The sequence below is a fragment of the Lepidochelys kempii genome, chromosome 1, assembly GCF_965140285.1.
Source record: "Lepidochelys kempii isolate rLepKem1 chromosome 1, rLepKem1.hap1, whole genome shotgun sequence".
Lineage (NCBI taxonomy): Eukaryota > Metazoa > Chordata > Testudines > Cheloniidae > Lepidochelys > Lepidochelys kempii.
The window spans coordinates 285,792,315-285,816,831 of record NC_136380.1 but is presented as its reverse complement, the minus strand read 5'-3'; the positions used below and the strand labels follow the sequence as shown (position 1 = coordinate 285,816,831).

The 24,517-nt window shown below is 42.2% G+C and overlaps 1 protein-coding gene across 7 annotated transcripts in view; it reads left to right on the top strand.

The window, feature by feature from the left end:
- TBC1D15 (TBC1 domain family member 15) overlaps positions 1-24,517 on the top strand; it is a 97,985-nt gene that overhangs the window by 17,692 nt on the left and 55,776 nt on the right. For 4 of the 7 annotated variants that reach the window (XM_078851124.1, XM_073327764.1, XM_073327763.1 and 1 more), the window contains 6 exons: positions 4,196-4,334; positions 13,306-13,516; positions 20,487-20,589; positions 21,315-21,365; positions 21,662-21,859; positions 23,696-23,824. In XM_078851124.1, the coding sequence (XP_078707250.1) occupies positions 4,196-4,334; positions 13,306-13,516; positions 20,487-20,589; positions 21,315-21,365; positions 21,662-21,859; positions 23,696-23,824 (831 nt within the window). Of the gene's footprint in view, positions 1-4,011; positions 4,095-4,195; positions 4,335-13,305; positions 13,517-20,486; positions 20,590-21,314; positions 21,366-21,661; positions 21,860-23,695; positions 23,825-24,517 lie in introns of those variants that run through there. The other 3 variants (XM_073327765.2, XM_073327762.2, XM_073327767.2) reach the window with 2 other exon arrangements.

The window sequence follows — 24,517 nt, the reverse complement described above, 5'->3', positions numbered from 1 at the left end:
CAAAGCTATTATAATACAAATGAATAAAATTTGCCCTGTTTTGTTTAGCATTTTGGAAGGTCTTAAATTGAGGTAGGTAACATGACCGAACATCAGACATTTAAATCCTAGTCAAGAAAGACTAGGCCTAAGACAAGTAATTCTTTCCTATTCCTCTTTTGATGTTGCAGAACTCTCTCTGCATGGGCTGGTCAGGGATCTATGCAATATTCATATGTATGTAGATGTTAACTTCCAATTTTTCTAAGTGCTTTAACAGTAAGCTTATATCTACCTCAGCTATTGTGGTTCTACTTCCCCACTATGAGAAGCCCAATTTTGGCCTCTGCCTACTAAGTCTGTTACAATAAAAGCACTATAAAAGATTAGAATGTTAAAGATCCTTTCACGTTGTTGCTTAAAACACATGACCCATAAGTCTAGAAAGCCAGGAAATTCTGTGTTGATAGTTACTAAAAGCACAAACATATGAAAGTGTGAGAGTGCACAATTAAGGTCACCCAAATAACTTTATTTTCTTCATGGCAATGTCAGTCTTCAACTTCTCTTTCATTCCCTTTATACCCTGTGGTTGAAAACTGAACTCACTTAACTCTGTAGTGTAGATATAGCTTAAGTTGACGCAAGCTATGCTGACGATCATAAATCGCTATCATTACAAAAAGAAAAGGAGGACTTGTGGCACCTTAGAGACTAACATTTATTTGAGCATAAGCTTTCGTGAGCTACAGCTCACTTCATCAGATGCATTCAGTGGAAAATACAGTGGGGAGATTTATATACACAGAGAACGTGAAACAATGGGTGTTACCATACACACTGTAATGAGAGTGATCAGGTAAGCTGAGCTATTACCAGCAGGAGAGCGGGGGGACACACGACCTTTTGTAGTGATAATCAAGGTGGGCCATTTCCAGCAGTTGACAAGAATGGGTGAGGAACAGGTGGGGGTGGGGGATAGATTTACTTTGTGTAATGACGCATCCACTCCCAGTCTCTATTCAAGCCAAAGTTTGCAAATTAATTCCAATTCAGCAGTCTCTCGTTGGAGTTTGTTTTTGAAGATTTTTTGTTGAAGAATTGCGACATTTAGGTCTATAATCGAGTGACCAAAGAGATTGAAGTGTTCCCCGACTGGTTTTTGAATGTTATAATTCTTGACATCGGATTTGTGTCCATTTATTTTTTTATGTAGAGACTGTCCAGTTTGGCCAATGTACATGGCAGAGGGGCATTGCTGGCACATGATGGCATATATCGCATTGGTAGATGTGCAGGTGCACGAGCCTCTGATAGTGTGGCTGATGTGATTAGGCCCTATGATGGTGTCTCCTGAATAGATATGTGGACACAGTTGGCAACGGGCTTTGTTGCAAGGATAGGTTCCTGGGTTAGTGGTTCTGTTGTGTGGTGTGTGGTTGCTGGTGAGTATTTGCTTCAGGTTGGGGGGCTGTCTGTAAGCAAGGACTGGCCTGTCTCCCAAGATCTGTGAGAGTGATGGGTCGTCCTTCAGGATAGGTTGTAGATCCTTGATGATGCGTTGGAGAGGTTTTAGTTGGGGGCTGAAGGTGATGGCTAGTGGCGTTCTGTTATTTTCTTTGTTAGGCCTATCCTGTAGTAGGTACCTTCTGGGTACTCTTCTGGCTCTGTCAATCTGTTTCTTCACTTCAACAGGTGGGTATTGTAGTTGTAAGAATGCTTGATGGAGATCTTGTAGATGTTTTGCTCCAACCCCTCAGACAGAGACAATGCGGTTGTATCATAGAGCTTGGCTGTAGACAATGGATCATGTGGTGTGGTCTGGATGAAAGCTGGAGGCATGTAGGTAGGCATAGCAGTCAGTAGGTTTCCGGTATAGGGTGGTGTTTATGTGACCATCGCTTATTAGCACCATAGTGTCCAGGAAGTGGATCTCTTTTGTGTGGACTGGTCCAGGCTGAGGTTGATGGTAGGATGGAAATTGTTGAAATCATGATGGAATTCCTTAAGGGCTTCTTTTCCATGGGTCCAGATGATGAAGATGTCATCAGTGTAGTGCAAGTAAAGTAGGGGCGTTAGGGGATGAGAGGTAAGGAAGCATTGTTCTAAGTCAGCCATAAAAATGTTGGCATACTGTGGGGCCATGAGGGTACCCATAGCAGTGCCGCTGATTTGAAGGTATACATTGTCCCCAAATGTGAAATAGTTATGGGTGAGGACAAAGTCACAAAGTTCAGTCACCAGGTTTGCCGTGACATTATTGGGGATACTGTTCCTGACAGCTTGTAGTCCATCTTTGTGTGGAATGTTGGCACAGATGGCTTCTACATCCATAGTGGCTAGGATGGTGTTTTCAGGAAGATCACCGATGGACTGTAGTTTCCTCAGGAAGTTGGTGGTGTCTCAAAGATAGCTGGGAGTGCTGGTAGCGTAGGGCCTGAGGAGAGAGTCAACATAGCCAGACAATCCTGCTGTCAGGGTGCCAATGCCTGAGATGATGAGGCGTCCAGGATTTCCAGGTTTATGGATCTTGGGCAGCAGATACAATATCCCTGGTCGGGGTTCCAGACTCCAACAGACTCCAACTAGAGACTGGTGAAATGGAATTAATTTGCAAACTGGATACAGTTAACTTAGGCTTGAATAAAGACTGGGAGTGGGATGGGTCATTACACAAAGTAAAACGATCTCCTCTCCCCCTCACGCCCCCGCCGTTCCTCAGACATTCTTGTCAACTGCTGGAAATGGCCCACCTTGATTATCACTACAAAAGGTTCTCTTCCCCACCCCCCCGCCCCGCCCCGCGCTCTCCTGCTGGTAAGAGCTCAGCTTACCTGATCACTCTCGTTACAGTGTGTATGGGAACACCCATTGTTTCATGTTCTCTGTGTATATAAATCTCCCCGCTGTATTTTTCACTGACTGCATCCAATGAAGTGAGCTATAGCTGACGAAAGCTTATGCTCAAATAAATTTGTTAGTCTCTCTAAGGTGTCACAAGTACTCCTTGTTCTTTTTGCAAATACAGACTAACACGGCTGCTACTCTGAAACCCGCTATACATTACATTGCTTTTGCGTGTTCACACAGTGCTCCTTGTGTCAGAGTGAATGCACAGTTGATGCTCTAGCATAGAGAGAGCGAGCAGTGCACTGTGGGTAGCTATCTCACTGTGCAACTCGACACATTCTGCTGCTAGAAGTTGTGGGAATGGATTGCAGTGCATCATGGGCGTGGGTGCCCTGTCCCATGGTGCATTTTTTGTGTCGTGTCATTTCATGAGCTTCCAACTACGTTTTGTGGCATTTTTCAACCAGCCCTGTAAACTGTGCACCTACCATCTCTGCCTAAAAACATGGATCCTGCACTGCCCTCTGGTCTTGTGATGAGTGTTATGAACATAATTTGGCTGATCGTGCAGTATTTCATGAGCTACAAATCTGAACAGGAATCTGTGGTGCGTGCCATGGACTGAAACAATTCTAGATTACTTTTGGTATTCACAGAGCAGCTGCACATGGCGAACCATCGCTATTGGTGAATGCACACAATATGGACACAAAGTATAATGTTTGCCATCTTAATAACTTTTACTCTTTCTGTGTTGCTGCCTTAATGCTGTGATCTTGATTTAGAACAAAGGCCAATTCTGTTTCTCGCTATGGTATAATTGACACATCGAATCTTTACAGGGAGTTGGGAATGATTGCTTTTAAAATACTATTTATTTAACTTGTAATTGTTAAAATGCATCCTTTTCTGTTGTCTGTGGTCGTAAAGAAGGGTGGAAGTGGCTCAAGAATTGTACAATTTAGAGTAATAAATGATACATCTGTCATTACTGGGATGAGATCAATTTGTCAATTATGAATAGGTAAGGGTGTATTAAAATTTCTGCTTGTTCTTAGTGCATCTCTAGTTGGGCAGATTTAAGATTATTTGTGTGATCTTCACTGTCTTCTTCTATAAGTTTCAAATGTTTGCGTTTCTTTTGAATTTAAACTGAACATGGAATTTCTTGTTTTTTTTTCCTAATAGTTGTTTGATAACTATGTTCTTCTGAGGATTTTAACACTCAAGTCTGTACTTTCAGCCTTAACTCCAATTTACCAAAGGTGTTTGTGTTTTTTAAATCTTGAAATTCACTACTGATAAAATTTAGTTTTAGTTTTTATGACTTCATTTTTTATTTTTATTTTTTTTTAATTTTGTTTAGGATTCCAGTTCAGTTGTAGAGTGGACACAAACCCCTAAAGAAAAATCTCCACGAGGGTCAGACCACCAGAATAATTATGAGGCAGAATGGGACATGGTCAACACAGTCTCGTTTAAAAAGAAGCCACGTTCTAATGGAGGTACGTGAAAAAATAAATTCTGAAATTTTAAATATTTCCCTTGGTATTAACTTGGTTTTGAAAGATCATTAGTTTATAAAAATACTCTCAAATGTGTTCCCTCAGGAACTGAAATGCTGAGGTGACTTGTGGTTTGAATTGCTTCCATTTTCCCAGCTGAATTGATCTCTGCACCCACAAAGCTGTCTGCTTCTTCAGTCTGATTTCCTCTCCAAATCACTCCAGGGGGAATTGTGTGGTTGAAGCTTATGTCTAACCAGCATTTTAAGAGCTCGTCCTACTGTGTAACAAAGCATTGGTATGCCTGTCTTAATATGCATAATACCTTCACATCTCTCTTAAGCAAGTGAAACTTGAACAAATGTATGCAATAGTTAGGAGAGAGAATGGGAAGATTAATGCTGTATTAAGCAGATGCTACTTCACTACTGGAACACCAGAGGGAGATTGAGTATATTACTGTGCAGTGAGAGCTTGCACATCAGAAAAAAAGAGATATAGCTGGAGAATTGTACTCTATTCACACCTAACACTCAAGTTCTGGTAAAATAAGAAAATAAATACAGGAAAATTGAAAGAATTAAAGAATTTGGAACCATCAAGTTTTCATAGCTAGCGTGTGCACAGTTCTTATGTTTCCCATTATTATTTTGCTTGTAATTGTGTGATCTTCTTACAGTTAGGTTTGTCCTCCCTCTGTAATCCCCCTCCATCTTTTTATATTCATGGTCTTGCACTATATTAAACACCAGTCCTGTAACTGGGGATTGTAATGGGGCCAACAAACCCCATACTGAGCGTAGACAGAAGGGGGAGTAGAACAGCTTGTAGGCAAACAGCATGACCACACCTTCACGCAGCTGCCAGAGCTGCCAGTCATGGAGGCAGGCTCCAAGAGCTTCATCCAGTAGAGGAAACAAAGCCTGCTATAAAGGGGAGAGTGCAGAGAAGGAAAGGGATGCAGAACAGCCTGAGACAGCAAATGGGTAACACCCTTGCACCAGGCTGCCTCTATGAACAGCCAAGAGACTGAAACATACTTCTAGATTTAATTTGAGCTGAGGGTCCAAGAACTGCCCTGCCCAGGGGCAAACTAAGGAGGACCAGTCGGGGGCAGCAGAGACCCCACAAAAGACCACACCAGGAGCTGGTGACAAGGGACCCTTATGTTTATATGGCACCCCATCAATGATGGTGGTTCTTAGAGTGTATGTCCACGTGTATTCCACTCCAGGTGTACATGAGCCGTCTGTGCTGGATATTGGAGATATTTAGTTAGCGGTGACTGTTCAGTCTATTCATGCACCTTAAGTACCCCTGTACCCCAAACCAAGGGTATAAAGGACGATGCAGGACTAACCACCACTGCGGTTCCTTCTCACTGCCCAAGACTGCGATGGAGTGCTCAGTGACCTGCACTCCTATTATTTTATTGTTGCACATAGTGATTATTTAATGTTAGACTAGTGATTTGCCTGTTGATGATCATTTTATAGCTGTTTATAATTTTTTGATAGGTTTCAGTTAGCTATGAGGAAGCTTTCATTCACATTTCCTCTTCCCCCCCACCCCCTCCCCCCTTAGGGTTTTTTGGTCTTTTTGGGTGATAATGCCTCAGCCTAAATCACCTAGCTTCAGATATTGCTCTTCTTGCAAGTTAGCATTTCCTCTTAGTCATGGATGTACTCAATGTTGTCTTTTGTTATGGGAATCACTCATCCCCCTCAAAAAGCAGTGTGTATAAGTCCTTTTCAAAAAGGGTATGAAAACCGGAGACAAGACTGAAAATATCGGACTACTCCTTGGGACCAGCCAGTGAGCCAGACCCGTCAATAGCCCCACCCCCAGTTTGTTGGTCAGCAAGTTCAAAGTGTGCCCCTCAAGCTCTGCTCCCAGTAATGCAAGAACGTGGGACAAGATAGGTCTTCATCTACTAAACAATCCTGGAGGGAAATGTTGGGGAAAGAGCTGAAGGATATCCATCTCCCTCAATCTAGAGGCAGATCTCTCCATAAATGCTCTAAGAAGAGGTCTAAATTGCTTCCGAAGACTCCATGGCCTGGAATGGATAGTGGTGGATCTCTTGTGGAATGTGGTGTACCACTTGTCTGGTTCCCATAGCCAAGGCATCGGTGCCTATTAGGGTGCTGTAACATCAGCACAGATTTTCATTATTGGCATAGGGTAGGCTGGTACTGAGCACCTTAATCACAGCCGCTCCCAAAGGGATTATATTATTTTGAGGTTCCCAGCTCATTTGACATTGGTACTGATTAAATACATGGTACCAAGGGATGTAGTACTGGGAAGCCTGACTCTGTTACTATTAGGAAGGGTGCATCTCTTTGATTTGGGAGGTTAATACTTCAATGGTATCAACTTCCTCTCCTGTACTTACCCCAAAGCTGGCTTTACCTTCTACCCCCCCTGCCTGTGCAGCTTCTCCCTTTGAGTCGGATATATTTTATTCAGTCCTAGCATAGTGGAGAAGATTTCCCACATATTTTCACAAAACTAGCTCTCTAGACTTCCTCTCAGAGAAGTTTTAGTGCTTGAAGTACAGGTCTCTACAAAAGACCTACTGTTTGAAGGGTCAGAGCTGTTTGGCGAGAAAACAGTATGTTACACTTGCCCAAAAACTCTAATAGCAAGCCTGAAATCATTAGACATATACACATCTCTTGTGTATCAAATTTATCACCTGCAGCAGAGGAAGTGGCTGCTCTCATAAATAGGCATCCAAAATATTAACCTAAGAAGCAGCCTCCTTGCTACAGAGAGCACTATCCCTGTAATCGCTCAACCTCATGCCCTGCTCAGTCCTATTCCAGGTTTCTATTCCAAATATTTCCTCATGCCCAAGAAGAAGGAAAGTTAGAGACCTGTTCTGGACCTCAGTATGCTCAGTACCTTCATTCAGCAAATAAGGTTCAGGATGATTACCTTAATATCTGCGTTACCATTGCTAAATAAGAAAGATAAGTTTGCAGCTCTCAACCTGCAGGATGCTTATTTTCATGTTGCCATATATCCTGCACACACAAAATTCCTGTAGTTTTTGGTAGGCCAAAAGAGTATCTTACCCTTTGATTTATCCACAGTTCCAGGAGTATTTACAAAGGTCATAGCAGTAATGGCTGCTCACTTAAGAAAACAGGGGATATCGGTATTTCCATACCTAGACAACTGGTTGGTCAAGAGAACTCTTACCAAGAAGGTCAGACCTCCACTCAGACCATTCTCCATCTGTTTGGATCTCTGTCTGTGAGTTGGCACTTGCGCTGTTTCATTCTAATACAATGAATAGAATTTATCAGGGCTATACTGTACTCCAAAACAGCGAGGGCCTATCTACCTCAAGAACAGGTTTGAGACTATGGCCAGACTTACCACAATACTTTTTAGACAGTGCCTCAGAAGTTGGCAATGACTTTTATCAGCTTACTAGGCCGTATGACCTCTTGCACTTTCATAATGTTGCATGCCAGATGACACCTACGCTGCCTGCAAGGTTGGATGAAGTTTGTTCCTGTGCTAAGTGTGACAGGTTTCAATCGGTCCATCGAGCCTCTAGGGGGTGATGGAGAGCTACTGTCCTACTGGCAGGCTTTAGTTACACGTTTCGGTCACTGGGGAATTAGCAGAGAAGGTGTGCTGGCCAGAGTCTGCGGTGCGCCCCTCAGGCAGGGGAGCGTTGGCACGAGTCTGCAGTGTTCAGGATTCTGCTACCCAAGGCGGGTTGGCCGGGGTAGGGGAACGCAGGCCCACCCAACTCCACTGTGTTCCAGCCCCGGGCCCTGACAGTGGCGGGAGGAGAGGGTCCCGCCGCTAGGTCAGCGGGGAACCATCCGCGCCACACTGACCAAATACACCCACCACACTGTGCAGTTCTGCCCCTGGGCTACTTCCTACCCGGTTTCTCAAGCGGGCCTCTCCGGTCCCTCCAGCTCGTCCGGGTATTCAGCTGCTGGCAGCTCCAGCTCCCCCTCTGTGTCAGGCTCACGCTGGCCCGGTTTACAGTGTGGCCCCTCTGGGTACTCGGCAGCTGGCAGTTCTGGTCGCCTCAGTCCTTCCTCCTGGTCAGGTTTCTCCTGGCCCAGGGCCTCCCCTGGGTTGGCAGCACGGTCTGGAGGGAACAGCCAGCAGCCTGTGTCTGTCTCCCTCCCTGGTGCTGCCCTCACTGGGCAAAGGGCCCCGCCCTTTGTACTTCCTGTTCTACCTCTCCCCTTCTGGGGATTGGAATAAACTTGGTCTGCCCCGCCCACTCAGGCTGAGAGGGTGGCTCTTTACCCTCTGGTTCCAAGGGGAGCCACCCTGGCTCCCTACACTGAGCCATCACAGTTTGTACCTGCCGCTAGTGGTCCCTTGAGGTTCTTGCCTCCATTAATTGGTGGAAGAACCCACACTGTGCATGGGAGTTCCCTTCTCCCCACCTCCTTCCAACAAAAGTGATAGTTACAAATGCATCTCTATTGGGTTGGGAAACCCACCCAGAACATCAAATATTCTGGAGCTAAGAGTAATCCAAAATGCCTGCATTCAGATTATGACGGACAATACAACTATTATCTTTTATATACACATGCAGGGAGTGGCACGTCATCTCCCCTGTGTAGAGAGCAGAGCAGCTGTGGAATTGGTTCATAAGCATTGCATTACATTCACAGCAGTTTACTTACCGGGTCTGCAGAACCCATTGACAGACAAGCTGAGCAGACACTTTTCAGCAGATCATGAATACGAAATACACAACTCTAATTCAGTCACTCTTCCAGAAGCGGGGTCACACCTCAGTGAACTTATTTGTGACACACAAGAACAAGAAATGCCCAACTTTCTGTTCCAGAGGTGGTCAGAACATGTAGTAGATGTGTTCCTCATTCTGTGGTCTTGTGTTCCGATGTATACATATTCACTAATTCTGTTACTTCCAAGAGTGCTCAGGAAGGCCAGGCAAGATGCAGTCACACTTTCCCTCATAACTTCTGCATTGGTAGCCAAGATAGTTTTGGTTTCTGGAGCTCATATGTTTCTCCAGCAGCCCTCCCAATATTTCTTTTTGCTAGTACTGTATGAGATCTCTTATCTCAGGATGGGAGTTGAACCTATCTTCCCAACCTATCCTCACTTCATCTCTGTGAATTTTGGATGCGTGTCGGAAGTAGAAAGAGCATGTTCTACTAGCATTCAAAATATTATGATCAACAGCAGAAAATACCTCCACTAGAAAAAAAACCTATGATGCAAAGTGGAGAATTTTCATCACCTGGTGTGAGCATTGTAGACTTCTGCCTCTTCAGTTGCAAATTCCCACTATCTTAGACTATCTGCTGTTATCAACAACCTTAGGTCTATCACTCAGCTCTCTCAGGGTACATCGTGGTGCCATAAGGGCATACTACCCACTTACATAGGGGTTTTTGGTGTTTTTCTACCTACCTGTGATCAGATTTTTTAAAGGCCTAGTGAGGATATTCCCACCTATAAGGGAATGGAATCTTCTATATGGAATCCAAATGTAATTTGACAGCTCTCCTGAGACCTCCATGTGAACCTGTGGTTTCATGCTCCCTCTTGCACTTGTCTATGAAGACTTCCTTCCTTATAGCTATCACATCAGTAAAGAGAGTGGGAGAAATAGGGACCCTTATGGCTGATACCCCTGCCCCCACAGTTTTTTTAAAGTTGGTAATGTATCCCTCAGACATGTCCGAAGTTCATGCCGAAGTTCATGAATTTCCTTTAAATCAGGCCATTCATTTACCCATATTTTTTCCAAAGCCCTGTTCGTAAACATGCTGACGTGAGATTATAAACCCTGGATATTTGAAGGGTCCTTGTCTTTTACCTTCAGAGGACAAAACCCTTTAGATCTTCAACAAGACTCTTTGTTTCCTTTGCTGAAAGGATGAGAGGCCATCATATTTCTACTCAAAAGTTGTTAAGGTGGGTTTCAGGGCATCATGAATTGACTAAACTAGGTCCACCGAGTATTGTCAGGGCCCATTCCCCTAGGAAATAGGTGGCATCAGCTGCTACTTTGAGGGGAAAAAAAACCATAATTGATATTTGTAAAGCTTCCACCTGCGGTTCCATACACACCTTAGTAACCACTATACCGTGACAGAAAGATCTAGAGCAGACATTTCTTTTGATAGAACAGTCCTTCAGTCTCTTTTTAGATAAGACACTGAGCATCTAACACCTTAATTTAGATCTCTGCTTGGGGGTCACCTAGAATGGAATGCACATGTGGAGAAGCATCTGAAGAAGAAACTTTACTTACCTGTGCAGTAACTGGAGTTCTTTGAGATGTTTTTATATGTATATTCCATGACCCACCCTCCTTCCCCTTGCTTTGGAGTCGTCCTATACTTTCAGGCTCCAAGATGGCAAAGAAACTGGAGTGGTAGTTAGTTCTGCACTGCCCTTTATACCCTTGGTATGAGGCTGAGTACTGTGCCTCATACCAAGGGTATAAAGGGCAGTGCAGAACAAATGGACACTGCTAGCTAAAACGAAACAAATGGACACTGCTAGCTAAAACACAAAACAAATGGACACTGCTAGCTAAAATCTCCTGTCTCAAGCACATGGGGTGCATGCATACTATAAGTTGTACAAACGTAGTCCCAGTTCATGAATTCTGGTTGATATTGTGAAGGTGTATTATGAAAACCTGCTGTATCATGAGTGCCTATGTGTATGGGGATCAGCTATTGCTGACAGGTCTTGTAGCAGGTTCACACTAGTAGGAACAATGCGAAATACTCAAGGTTAACAATGGTATTTAGACCTCAGAAAGGTTAGGCTGAAAAGCAGTTGCATCCTTAGAAATCTGGTTTTAGCATAACCCTTCTGAAGGGAGCGGGGGAAGGTAAGAGCAGTACAACGTTACCAGGAGCAGAAGAGAGGCAGCCCAGGGGACCAGGAGGAGTTGAAATCAGGGAATGCACAAGAACAATGAGCCTGACAGGAAAAGGAAATGTGGGATATGAGAGAGCAGGGCCACAAGCTGAGAAAGGGGCTCCATGAGGGAGAGATGAGTCACCATGTAACAGTTTGCATGAGGCAGGGGACACCTTGCCTACTTTCCTGGACCTAGATGGTTCCCCAAGTAGGACTCGCTAACTCACCTTCCCTTGTGAAGGACCCTGCATGTTTAAGATGTTTGTTGTTTTGTATGAGTTGTACTCTCCTGTGCTCTGTAATATTAAGAATTAATGTGTTATGTGGTTCGCAACTGCTTGTGTGCCCCTGAGAGATTGAACCTGTAAAGCAAAAGCTTCACACGTCTGTGGTGGAATTCTGGGATAGGGTGTATTTAAGTAACTTGAGTATCTTGAAGGTCAGTCCTGATCCTGGGGGCTTAGGGCAGGTGGGCTGCGGAGCTCCATTTCTGAGAAGTGGTAGCTAGCAGACTGAGAGTCCGTGCCCAGGAAATGTGCTGGAGGGGTCAAGGGAGGAACCAATGCTTTAACCAGCTGAGGCTCCAAGAGGTTGAAACACCATGGTAATCCAGTGCAGGAGAGGCTTGGATTCCCCTCACAAGAGTCCTAGAGGGTGGCCTGGAGGAGATACTTTGCTAGGATCTGTGACATGTACCTAGAATGGAATTAACTTTACAAGTGAATAACTTTTTTTTCTGACTAGGGTGAGGAGTCTACTCACATGTATATGGCTGCAGGATCAGGGCTTTAGATAATGGTCCCTTTGAGGCAAGGATTCTGCCTACCTGTGTGTTTGTGCGGTGCCTAGCACAACAGAGCCCCAATCTGATTGGAGCCATTAGGCGGATCATGGGACATGGCACTTGTAGTTGGGATTTCATCTAGCCAGTGCATTTACAGATGGTAGACAAACTGTCTAGGAAATAAGCAGGAAAATTATGTCTGATAGCTGTATCAACTGTTTAGAACCCTCTGGGATGTGGACAGGTATAGTGAGAACTGAAGAATGCTACAGTGCACACTCCATTCCCAGAGCTAGTGTTACATTTCTGAAAAGTTGGCAGCGTTGATATGGGGTATATGCAGCGGCAGATTTAGAGTTAGTGGGGCTCTGTGCGCAGATTCATTTTTGTGCCCTCGCTCGCCTCAGGACCCATCCAAGAAAAAGAACATTCTCTCTTATCTCTGCCTCCCACCTGTTTTTCATTCTTTTTTTTCTTCATCCTCCTCCTATATTATAAATAAAGGGAAGTAAATGAAAATAAAGTGAGGTACTTTAATTGGGACAGGAGAGGGTGAGGGGTGTGGGCTCTGGGAGGGAGTTTGGGTGCGGGCTGGGGCAGGCGGTTGGGGGGTGGGGGGGGTGAGGAGTCGGGCTCTGGGAGGAAGTTTGGGTGTGGGATGCGGGCTCTGGGAGGAAGTTTGGGTGTGGGGTGCAGGAGGGGGTCAGTGGGGTGGCGTTTACCTCGCGTGGCACGGCTCCCAAAGTGACCAGCGCATCCACCCCTCTGGCAGTGGCTCCTAGGCAGGGTCTCCACGCACCACCCCTGCAGCTCCCATTGGCCGCAATCCCCCCTGCAAGGGGCCACAGGGACAAGCCGGCTGCTTCAGGGAGCAGCATGGGCGTGGTGTGGAGGGAGGGAGGCAGAGTGAGGAAGGAACTGCCTTAGCCCTGCTGCTGGCACGTCTCTGTGCGCCCCTTGTGGGGAGGGAGGGCAGTGAGTCTCGGGCAGCACTCTGAGCCCCCTCTCCCCACCAGGGGTTTGCAGAGATGTGCCAGCAGCCGGCAGCTTCTGGGAGTGGCGTGGGGCCACTGGTCACGGCATGCAGGCAGCCTGTGCCGCTGGCCGGGACTCAGGAGCAGGTTGTCAGATGAGATTTGTCTTGCATTTTGTGGGCCCCCCTGTCGTTGGGGGCCCTGTGCCACTACACAGTTTGTTTCATTGTAAATCCGTTCCTGGGTATATGTAGATGCTAATAGTGGAAGCCAAACTGTAATTGTCATAATTTTGTCTTTAAAGATGCTACAACTCATGCAAATGGAGAAAGCAAGTGGTCATTCCAGTTCAGTTTGACAGATCTGAAGTCAATCAAACAAAACAAAGAAGGCATGGGATGGTCTTATTTGGTATTCTGTCTAAAGGATGATGTCATCCTCCCAGCTCTTCACTTCCATCGTGGTGATAGCAAATTATTGATTGTGTCCCTTGAAAAATATGTGGTGTTGTGTGAGTAAGTATCAAAAAGTTCTTAATTATGTTAATATATCATATAAATAATGGCAATAATTGTAAATTCTAGTAATACATTTGCATGTATGAAAGTAGGTTCTGAAAATTTAACACTGACAAGTTAATAAAATCCCTTCCCTTTAATCTTATTTCTCACTACTTTAATAATTTATCTCATTTCTAACAATTGATTTAATCATGTTTTCATTTCAGATGTTTTGATATATTTAAACAAGCTTCATCAATCTATTGAAAATCAAACAACCTTTGCAAAAAGCTATAATGGTTTATGATATTAGCACCCTCTAGTGGGTACAGAATGGGAATAAGGAGACTTGTGTTCTGTTGCTCACTTCACTATTGTCAGACTTTGTGACTGTGAGTTTATCCTTTCTTCCAGTTCCCTCATCTAAATATAGGGGTGATAATAGTCAACCGGTGTAAATCACTTTAGATCGTCAGCTTTCTTCTCCAGACCTGAAAATCTCTGTGAAGCTCAAAAGCTTGTCCCTTCTACCAACATAAGTTGGTACAAAAAAAAATGTTCTCTCACCCACTTTGTGTGTCTCACATATAAGCAAAATAATTATTATTGATGATGATAATTTCTATTGTAGGTGACATTGTCAGGATAAATGAGTCTAGAAGTTAAACTTCGTTTAAGAAAAAAAAAAAAGTAACACCCTGTCATCCAAATCTATATATAAATGTTTCCTCCAAAGTGGTCTTCAGAATTCCATTTATTCCTGTTTTGATTTTAACAACTTCACATTCTCTTCTTAAGGATTTGAAGGAAAAAAAAAAAACTGGCCAAGAAAACTGACCATGGATCCTTACAGTTTCTTATAAAGTTGCTCCTGCTGACCCAGAAATGAAGGACTAAATACAAATCTTGAACACTGATACCCTCCTGAGAGGATATTACATCACTATTAGACTAGCTTTATGTACAGTATCAGGGGCTGGTTTTCTCACTGGGGTTCTGCCTTGCAGGAACTTCTGTTGTGTTGTCCTCTGGCTAGTAGAATTTGTTTTCTGATCAGGTGCATATCTTATGTTTCATAATACCTCCCACTGTATTGAGCTCCAGAAGTTGTTGTTTGGTATCTTTTTTAATTATTTGTATTGCGGTAGCCCATAGGAGCCCCAGTCATGGACCAGGACCCCATTGTTCTAGGCACTGTACAGTGTAAAGACTATGTCCCCAAAGAGCTTAGACTCTAAATTTGACACATCAGCTGTCTAACCATTATCAAGTATTTTGTAGGCATCATGGCAAAGAATGGATTAGAAGGGTGATAATGAGATGGCTTTGAAGATTTTTTTTTAATGGGGAGCTCTTCCTCCAATGCGAGAAGGGCAGTATGGGAGAAAACATGAAGGTGGTTGGAAAATAAAGCAAGTGGGTGATGAAGGGTGGCAACAAAGGCAGAACAGAGGGGCGAGTCAGCATCCCAATAGTGTCTGAGATATGACAGATAGGGTGGGTATAGGTTGTGAAGAATCTTGAAAATGAGGACAAGTAGTTGGTTCTTGTGATGAAAGACAGTAGATGTGGTCAAAGCTATGAGCCAGGAAAATGATCTTTACAGCAGTATTTTGATCTTTTTCCACTTCTCTATCTCTGCTCTGTTTATGTTCTACTACCCTTGCCCTCCATGGGTACAGAGATTTGGTGGTAGAAATCTTCCATTCCAGTCTGTGGAGGGGCTAGGTGGGTGTGGGGTGAACCCCCCTCTTTGGGGAGGCTAGCCCCCTGACCTCACCCCTTCTGCCTGAGCCCGTGCCCCTACCCTGCCTGCCAGAGCCCCAAGGCGCCCCGCGGCCGGAGCAGCCTTGGCCGAATCGTCTGAGCTGCCCGCCCGAGCTGGCGCAGGCCACTGGCCTGACCCCGGAGCTGGCCCAGGCCACTGGCCTGCCAAGCCCCAGGCTCCAGGCCACTGGCCTGAGCTGAGGCCCCACCGGAGGGGGAGCAAGGACAGGGCCTCGGGACAGATCTAGGGTTGCCAACCCTCCCGGTTTCACTGGGAGTCTCCTGGAATCAGGCCCTATCTCCTGGAGGGTACTGAAGCCAAACTAGGAGGTTTTCTGTACTGATCTGTGAGGTATAAGGAAAGAAATGCACACTTTTAGTTGAGGCTTCCATTTGACCCAACAATTTTTCTTAGTACAAATCTGATGGTTTTACATTAGGCCACAACATACCACCTTGTCAAAAAAGGAAATAGCGATTATGAAATTTTGTAATAAATATTTTGACCAGTTCACTGTGTGACAAGCTTCACAGGGTTAACATAGTTACTATAGACAGTCATAATAGTCATTATAGACTATAATTTCCAGCTGAAAAATATCCTTTCGATATGCAACTCCCCTCTAATTTGAAAAGCTGTCTAGTGCTTTGTATTTTCTTACAGATCTATCTAGTGTTTAAAATATGTTTTGGGGATTAGAGCGAGTGCTTCATGTTCACGTACTTTGTGACTCGGAAGCATGTTAGCTATATTTGTGAGTTAATTCTCTCTCTTTTTTTTTTTAAACAATATTCCAGCTGTTTTCTAGAAATAACATTAAGGTAGCAACACATTCAATTTATTTTTCTTGTTACATTAGAAAAGTAATTTAAGGCAACTAGCAAGATAAATTATGAATCTGTAAATACAGTAATTGTAATACTTTAGTATTACACTTTAATATCACTTTAGTTTGTTAGCACAAAAATTTAATGCTTTTTTCTTTTTTGTAACTAAGTATAAATCTGATGCATTTGGAGAATAAGCCAAGAATAATTTATCCTTATCTCCACCTATCCCATTTGGCCCATATTTTATTCTGTACTACTTCCTTTCCAACGTGATCTGTTGTTGCATTAGTGTAGCCCAAAGATGAATGTATGGTCTCTTATTTTCTTGACAACTCTCCTTTGAAGTGGCACTCTTTCGACAGTAAAGTCGATACCTTCTCACAACATGCATTCAGTACTATTTGTAAGACGTTAAGTGTGCTCTGAACCAAAACAAACATCCTTCTTTGTTTGTCTATAAACATGATAATAGCAGTATCACAAAAAGAAATAAGGCAGGATTATTAGACCTTGTTTAAAAGGTTTGCTGGTATAGCTACATATGCGTTAATGCTTTTGCCTGAATAATTATGTCAGCAAAAAATCATACCCCCTAAGTAACTTATCTATACTAGCAAAACTTTTAAGTGCAAACCAGGTCCAAATATATAACTGCTGTTTAAAGTATACTTCTACCAAAGACTGGATTGTCAGTTTGTGGTCCAATCCTTAGTAAAGGGCTGCTCCTGGAGCAGCCTGGGAGAGAGATTGTGATTTAGGAAGTCAGTTTCCCTCCAGATTTCCCTAGACCATTGGGAGGAGTTTACACTTCATGATGCACTGGTGTATTATGCTGCCAGGCCCTTTCGAGGGGTGCCGTGATGACTCCCTTCCTTCTTGCCCACCTGTCTGGGAGGGGAAACCTAACAGTTCTGCAAAGCCCAGTTCCCTTTTCACACAGGAAGCAGTGGTACAAGGGAGCAATAGGGTGTCCCCATGTCCACCCCTGCCTCTACTCCCTTGAGCTGGTATGCAGCACAGGCTGCAACCTGGCCCCAAAGTAGCATGTGATTAGGAGCATGTGAACTACCATATTAGATCAGACTAATGGTCTTCCTAGTATGGTGTCGCCTTTCTGGTAGCGTCCACTAGCACTGGTGGTGAAACACTCTGAAACATTTTTTCATTGGAATTTGGCTATTGGTTGAGATCTAAACATTTCACAGAGACAGTTTAATTTTGACAGAGTTCTGACAGAACCCAGGCAGGATTCCATTGGAAATCTGTCTGGTTTCCTCCAGCTATCTCCCTCTGGTTTCAAGTGTCCCCAGCTCTGGTACAGTCTATCAAGAGGGTCTGGGTCATTGAGAGTTCTGAAATTTTTTTAGTTTTCATTGCAAATTGGAATGAAATCACATTTTGAAATCCTCTGCTAAACATAATCAGCTTTCTCTATCCAGATCTAGTATCCAGTACCAAATGCTTCAGAAGGAGGAGTAAAATTCCCAAAAAGAATAATTAATACAGTTTAGGGAGAAGTCTTTTCTACTTGTTTGTTCTGATTTATCTTCAGTGTGCCCATTCTTTAAAATTTTTAGCAACTTGTCTTGGTCAGGACTTGTGCATCCTATGATAACGGAACTTTTATTTTTGATGTGATCTAAATTAGCTGTTAACTCTCAAGAAAGAGATTAGAAGTCATCGTGGATTGTTCTCTGAAAACATCTGCTCAATGTGCAGAAGCAATCAAAAAAGTTAACGATATTTGGAACCGTTAGGGAAAGAATAGATAAGACAGAAAATATCATCATGCCACTATATAAATCCATGGTACACCCACTCCTTGAATACTGCATGCAGTTCCGGTCGCCCCATATCAAAAAAAGATGCATTAGAAATGGAAAAGGTACAGAGAAGGGCAACAAAAATTATCAGGAGCGTGGAACAGCTTCCATATGCAGCGAGATTAAAACGATTGGGGCTTTTCAGCTTGGTAAAGAGATGACTAAGGGGGGATATGATAGAGGTCTATAAAATCGTGAATAGTTTGGAGAAAATGAATAAGGAAGTATTATTTACTCCTTCACATAACACAAGAACAAGGGGTCAGTCAATGAAATTAATAGGCGGCTGGTATAAAACAAACAAAAGAAAGTACTACTTCACACAGTGCACTGTCAACCTCTGGAACTCATTGTCAGGTGATGATGTGAAGGCCAAAACTATAGCGGGGTTCAAAAAAGAATTAGATAAGTTCATGGAGGCTTGGTCCATCAATGCCTGTTAGTCAAGATGGTCAGGGATGCAACCCCATGCTTTGGCCTCTGACTGCAGGAAGCTGGGAGTGGGTGACAGGGGAAAGATCACTCAATAAATTGCCCTGTTCTGTTCATTCCCTCTGAAGCACCTGGCATTTCCTGCTGTCAGAAGATAGGAGACTGGGCTAGATGGACCATTGGTCTGATCCAGCATGGCCGTTCTTACATTACATTTTTATTGTTGCATCATTATAGATGTTTCCTTGTTCTGCCCATCATTTGCTCTTCAGCTTGTTACTGTGCATAGTACGTTGATATAAAAACACTAAAAGTGCTTTCTAATGTTTTTTTGACTAATAATGATTTTTACTTTAATATGATGAGAAGTAGGGTGCCTTGAGTGCTTGAGAGTTATGCATGGTTGTGGTAGCTAAAAAAAATCGAGGTTGTTAGTGTGGTCCTAGCTCCATGCAGATCTATAATCAAGTGTCATTGACTTATCTGCTTTTAAAAATCTTAATTTTAATAAATGTGTATTTTTGAAATTCTTCAGTCTTCTTCTCCCCTCCTCAACTTGGAATAATGTTTTCTTATTCTGTACCCCACATCTTCCCTCTCTTCTAAACCCACTTCTTTCTATAGTTTCTCCAACAAATATTTGAACTTCTATGTCTGCTTAATATGATCAACATAAAGAAAAATAAGAGATCATATGTTCCTTGTGAAAACAACCAACTTCAGACCTTATTATGTGTAAATCTCCTTCCCTCCTCTTGCTAGTATCATCTCTCCTTGCTTTATTTCCTGACATGTATAACCTCAGTTACAATATTTTCTGGGAAAAGGCACTATTTTTATTATCTCTGTGATGTCATAGTATATAAAAATGTTACATAATCAGTTATTTAATGTTTTGCTTTCTTGCTGTTTCCATTATTCATACATACTGTACCCTTGTTATTCATATAGGGATAGCATAACTGCTTTGTAAAACAATATAATAATTGGGCAGGCTGGCATTCCCCCCTCCTCCTGAACTTTGATAACCTTTTTGCCTTCCATCTAATAATATTCTGTTATGAAAGTATTCAGTCACTGCTCAAGTCAGTATGTCTGAAGTGGCTGAGATGGAACAAATATATTTATTAGATTTATCACTTTGAACATTCTGTGCTATTTAGTTTGGCTTTGTATCTCTGTTTTTATTGAATACAATCCTGTTCTGATGCCACATTGTCAAAGCTGGAATTCCGTGAATAACTGCTTTTGTGAATGTGCGTAGCTCCACATTTTGTTTTGAACAAGTATCTGTCCAGAGAGAGAATGTTTAATTTAAAATGGAAATTTCTTACAAGGGTTTTCATCCTCCTGGCTTGACAAATCATAGTACATGACTCAACCTTTGTCCCCTCTGCTGCTTTTAGCAAAACCCAGTTGAGGTTTATTAACTGCCATTGCCAGAGACCTATGACTGTGGTCTGGCAGACTTGAAATGAGATCTCTTGTTGAATTTCATATCCTCCTGCATTAACATTGTATCCTGTCATGTTGGAACTGAAAAGAGATAACCGTTATTAAAGTTCTTATCTTAGGCTTTAATAGCCAAGTATGTGTTCTATGTAGCAATGAAATAAAATAATTTTTGTTTCAAAGACTAGAAATAGTGAATTTAACCAATTGATTTCCCGAATAGTGAGCCTCAGGTGAAGGGCAGTGGAGGGTGGGGTTTGTCATAATTTTTTAGATGCTTCTCTGAAATACTAGATTGCTCAAGTACATTGAAAGCAGCCATCTGATGATCAGGTTTCAGAGTGGATTTAGCATTTGGATTCCAAACTAGAATACCTTTTTGCAGGGCTGTAATAGGACAGTTCTGTTTCAGAATATAATGAGTATAACAAAATAATGCACCTTGTAAATGGCAATCCGACTCTGACAATTAAATAGATTGAGAACTATGTATAAAAATGAAGAAATTGCATATTGTAAATATTTTTGTAAGTGTATTGTGTAAAGGGGCTAAGAATGATTTTATGTTCAGCATCAGCTTTTCTCACACACAGCACCAATTGTAACTTACAAAACCTAAAATTTTAAAAACATTTGTAGAAAAACTGGCATCTTGTGATACAAACTGTATTTTATTACAGATCTCCACAGGATAAAAGAATTCTTCTTGTCAATTGTCAGAACAAGAGTCTTTCACAGTCTTTTGAAAATCTCCTTGATGAACCAACATATGGTCTAATACAGGTATGTACTATGTATAAAACCTACTACTCCTCAGTATTCCTTTCAGATTTTAAAAGGAAGTCATCTAAAAATACCTCTGCCCTTCCGCTGCCAAAAAAACTTCCCAAACAATTAAGCAAGCTTTCTGTAGAAAGTGAAGAACTTATGTTCTACCTGTATACTATAACTACGTGTTCATGAAATTTCATTATTTTTCATATGATCAGCTATTCCTTAAGGTCCAAGTGTTGCTCCTCCATGTTGTACAGATTTTATTTCAATAGGCAAAACCTTGTTTACTTCAGCTTTGCCTACGGCCTTATACATAAAGATATAAGTATTTTAGATTATTCAAATATACTCCATAACTTTTTTTCATAGGGCGGGTGGGGGAAGAAACACAAGGCAAGTCTTGCCCAAATGTTAGGTAATTATTCAAGGAAAGAATATTTTCACCAATAATGTTCTTTCACCTAATATATGTGCTGTTCAGTGCACAATATTGCACAGATGGAAACTATTCTGTTTTATAACTGCCAATTACTGGGTGAAATCCTGGCCTCCCATTGATAGCAAAATTCCCATTGACTTCTTTGGGGCCAGGATCTCATCCCATTGATTTGATTTACAAAGGAAGTAATATTGACTAAATTGTATTAGTTTTCAGATTTAGTGATCAAAGAGAGTTTTTCTGTAAGATTTCTAGCAGGATGCTTCTTGCTTCAAGATGTATTTTCTCTGTGAAGGTAGAGCAACTAGACAGAAGAAAGACATTTTGGGCCATTCACCATTGGAAAGTAAGCACTGGACATGACTTATTATTCTGATATAAGTAGGCTAGATTTAGCTAGCACATCACTGGCCAATCTCTCAAATTAAATCATTAGTGTTATACTACTACCTGTTGTGATTTCTCATTTTAGACGTTTTTAGCACATTAAAATTATGCTATGCAAAATTGCTATTATAAAACCTTTAACTTTCAGAATAATTTTTGAGAAATTTTGGTTATAATTTATATTTTTGTTAGGGTAGTTGTGTGAAATATGAGGCTGTTACTGTTAACTTGTTTTCCTCTCCTACTGTTACATAGAAATTGAAGAAGGATCCATATACAGCAACTATGGGAGGATTTTCCAAAGTGACAAACTATATTTTTGATAGTTTGCGAGGAATTGACTCTTCAACTCAACAGCGACCACCATCTGAAATGGCAGACTTTCTCAGTGATGCTATTCCAGGGCTAAAGATAAATCAACAGGAGGAACCAGGATTTGAAGTTATTACACGAGTGAGTGTGTAGATAGCATAGTAGCATAATACAGACAGAAAGCACATTTCTTACATCCTGAATATCTTCACTGCTACAATCACTGAATTTAGAATTGTTGAAGCATGTTGTGTGTGTTCTTGAGGCTTTGGTTTATGTCTTGTCTAGAAAGTAGAGGTCTGCTCAGGCCTAACTTTTTAGGCTGAATCCAAGCCCGCCTGACTTAATCTGAGCCTGAGAGGGTCAGCAAATTTTACAGCCCAACCAGACCTTGACCCTTCTCCTTGAACCTGAGCTAGCACCTCCGCTGTCCTCTTGCCTGTGGGGTTGGCATGGCAGCAGCTGCATGCTCTGCTACTGTTGAATGCCGGCCCCTGCTGCGCAATGTGTGCGCTGTGAAGTGAAAGGCACGACGCCGCAAGGTGGTAGTGGATGACGAGAGCAGGGCACGCAGTCACTGCTGTGCCAACCCCACAGACTGGAGGAGGAGAGCCCAAGGGGGTCCAGTTGTTTTTCCACACGATCCGGACCATGCACTTGTAGTTGCGTCCAATCTTGTTGCAGGGCACTACTATAAACCATGACATAGCATAAGATCAATACTAATAGCTTGAGAATGTATATCAAAATGCTTCCTTTCATGCATTCAGAGAAAAATAGCGTTGTTGCTTATTAGCATCCAATTTATCTCCCATTGACGCCAGTGGAAGCTCAGGTTGCTCATCTTACAAGACCATCCCCATAGAAACTGGTTCAGTTCATGTTTGGCTTATTTCCTGTGTTTGGTTTTAGATCTATATTATATACTTATACCTTCAATCTCTCTTAATATATATGTGCAATTAACCTTATTTCTGTATGGTTAATTTAAACAGTTTAGACTATCCATTTATACTTACACAGGTCTAATTGTATTAAAACAAAATACTAAATGGAATGATCAGTTGTATTGTAAAGACTGGGGGATAGCAAGTAATTCCATGCACTTGTAATTCTACCATGACTCACTTATTGTGAACTCTGTGGATATAAATTTTTTACAGTTAATAAAATAATTATGTTTTATTTATATAAGTGATTCATGGCAGTGAAATTATTTAAACAGCCCAATGCTTTGAGGTGGCATTAAATATATCAGAAGCAGTTTTTATAAAACTTTTTAAAAACTCAAATTGTTCAGGTTTTCTCAATAGCTGAAAATGAAAATTGTCAGCAAGTTCAACTATGTAATCTGTAGATTCCTTGGATTTACTACCCAGCAGTTGTTCAGTTAACCATGGATATTACAGAAAGTATATGATTTATTTGAGATAATGTTGACCTGTGTGCTTTGATATGCTAAACTTGTGTGGCTTCTAAGCAGTTAAAACCCACTTGAGCTGAAATAGGCTTTGTTGCTGCCATGAGCAAAATATTTCGAGCAGCAGGGCTAAAATAGAAACTATGTCTGAAGCCTGAGCCCTACTCAGTGCTCACATATTTGGGTTGGGGACTGAGGGGAAAGTAATTTCCTGGCCATGGAGCTTTGCTGCACTTTCAAAACTACCCTCTCTCCGGAGTTGAGGGGAGAATAGCCAGTGTGTACACACAGCAAATGATCTGCTAGTCTAACCCCCAAATCCCTACTATGCTATGATGTGCAAGAACCCCCTTTGGAACTGTGGCATGCTCCTCAAATCTGTCCATTTCCCCCTTTCCTTTTAACTCCCTATACACAGTGCATCTGCTGTGGCCATAGCCCCAAGTGAATATGGAGGAGAGAGCTGGATTTAATACTATCATTTGGGTTTTTTTAAAAGAAAATTAATGGATCAGTGTAATGGCATTCATGTAACATAGGGTTTTTTAATATTTTAGATTGATCTAGGTAAACGACCTGACGTTATCAGAAGAGAGCCAGTGTCTGCTGAAGAATGGACTAAGAACATGGATTCAGAAGGAAGAATCTTAGATGCTGACTTCATAAAGCAAATGATATTCAAAGGGGTAATTTATGTTCATTAATGAAGCTGTTGCTAGGAACCGAGTCAACCAACCCCTTACGGTCAAATTTTAGTTCTCTTTCCACTTCTCTGCAAACTGTGCTACTGAGCTGATTTCATCATGCTTGCAATTTCCAGAAGGCTTTGAACTTGTCAGTGTTGTTGGACAGATTAAACAAAGTCTGTTGAGGTGTTCAAACAATGTTAAGGCAAGTCTGCAGCAACACAAAGAAATGCAGTCCCAAGACACAGAGGACTTTTATTAGCTGGTAAGAGAATTTGGAAGTAAAAAGGCGGAGATAGGTGACTGGACCTTGGCCAATACAATAGAAGAGGCAAAATTACTTAGGGAGGGAAAGTGTTCTAACTACGGCCATGTCTACGCGACAGACGTTGGTTGACGCAAGTTACACCAGTGTAAAAGCCTTTGTGGTTAATACATCACTTGTGAGTTCGTATTTGGCTGCTTGCATTGCATTGACCGCTCTCCAGGAGTGCTTGTGTTGATGCAAAGTGTGGTACATCATGGGTAGATATTACAGTATGCCACACACTACCCTGTGGTGCAGTGCCTTTTGCAGAATTTTTGCAGTGCATTGTAGAGCACACACAAGTTGTGCGTAGGGGGAGCTGTGAATAAAGGGTCAAGATTCCATCATGCAACTTTTCCCATCCCATAATGTGGTCCCCATCCCAC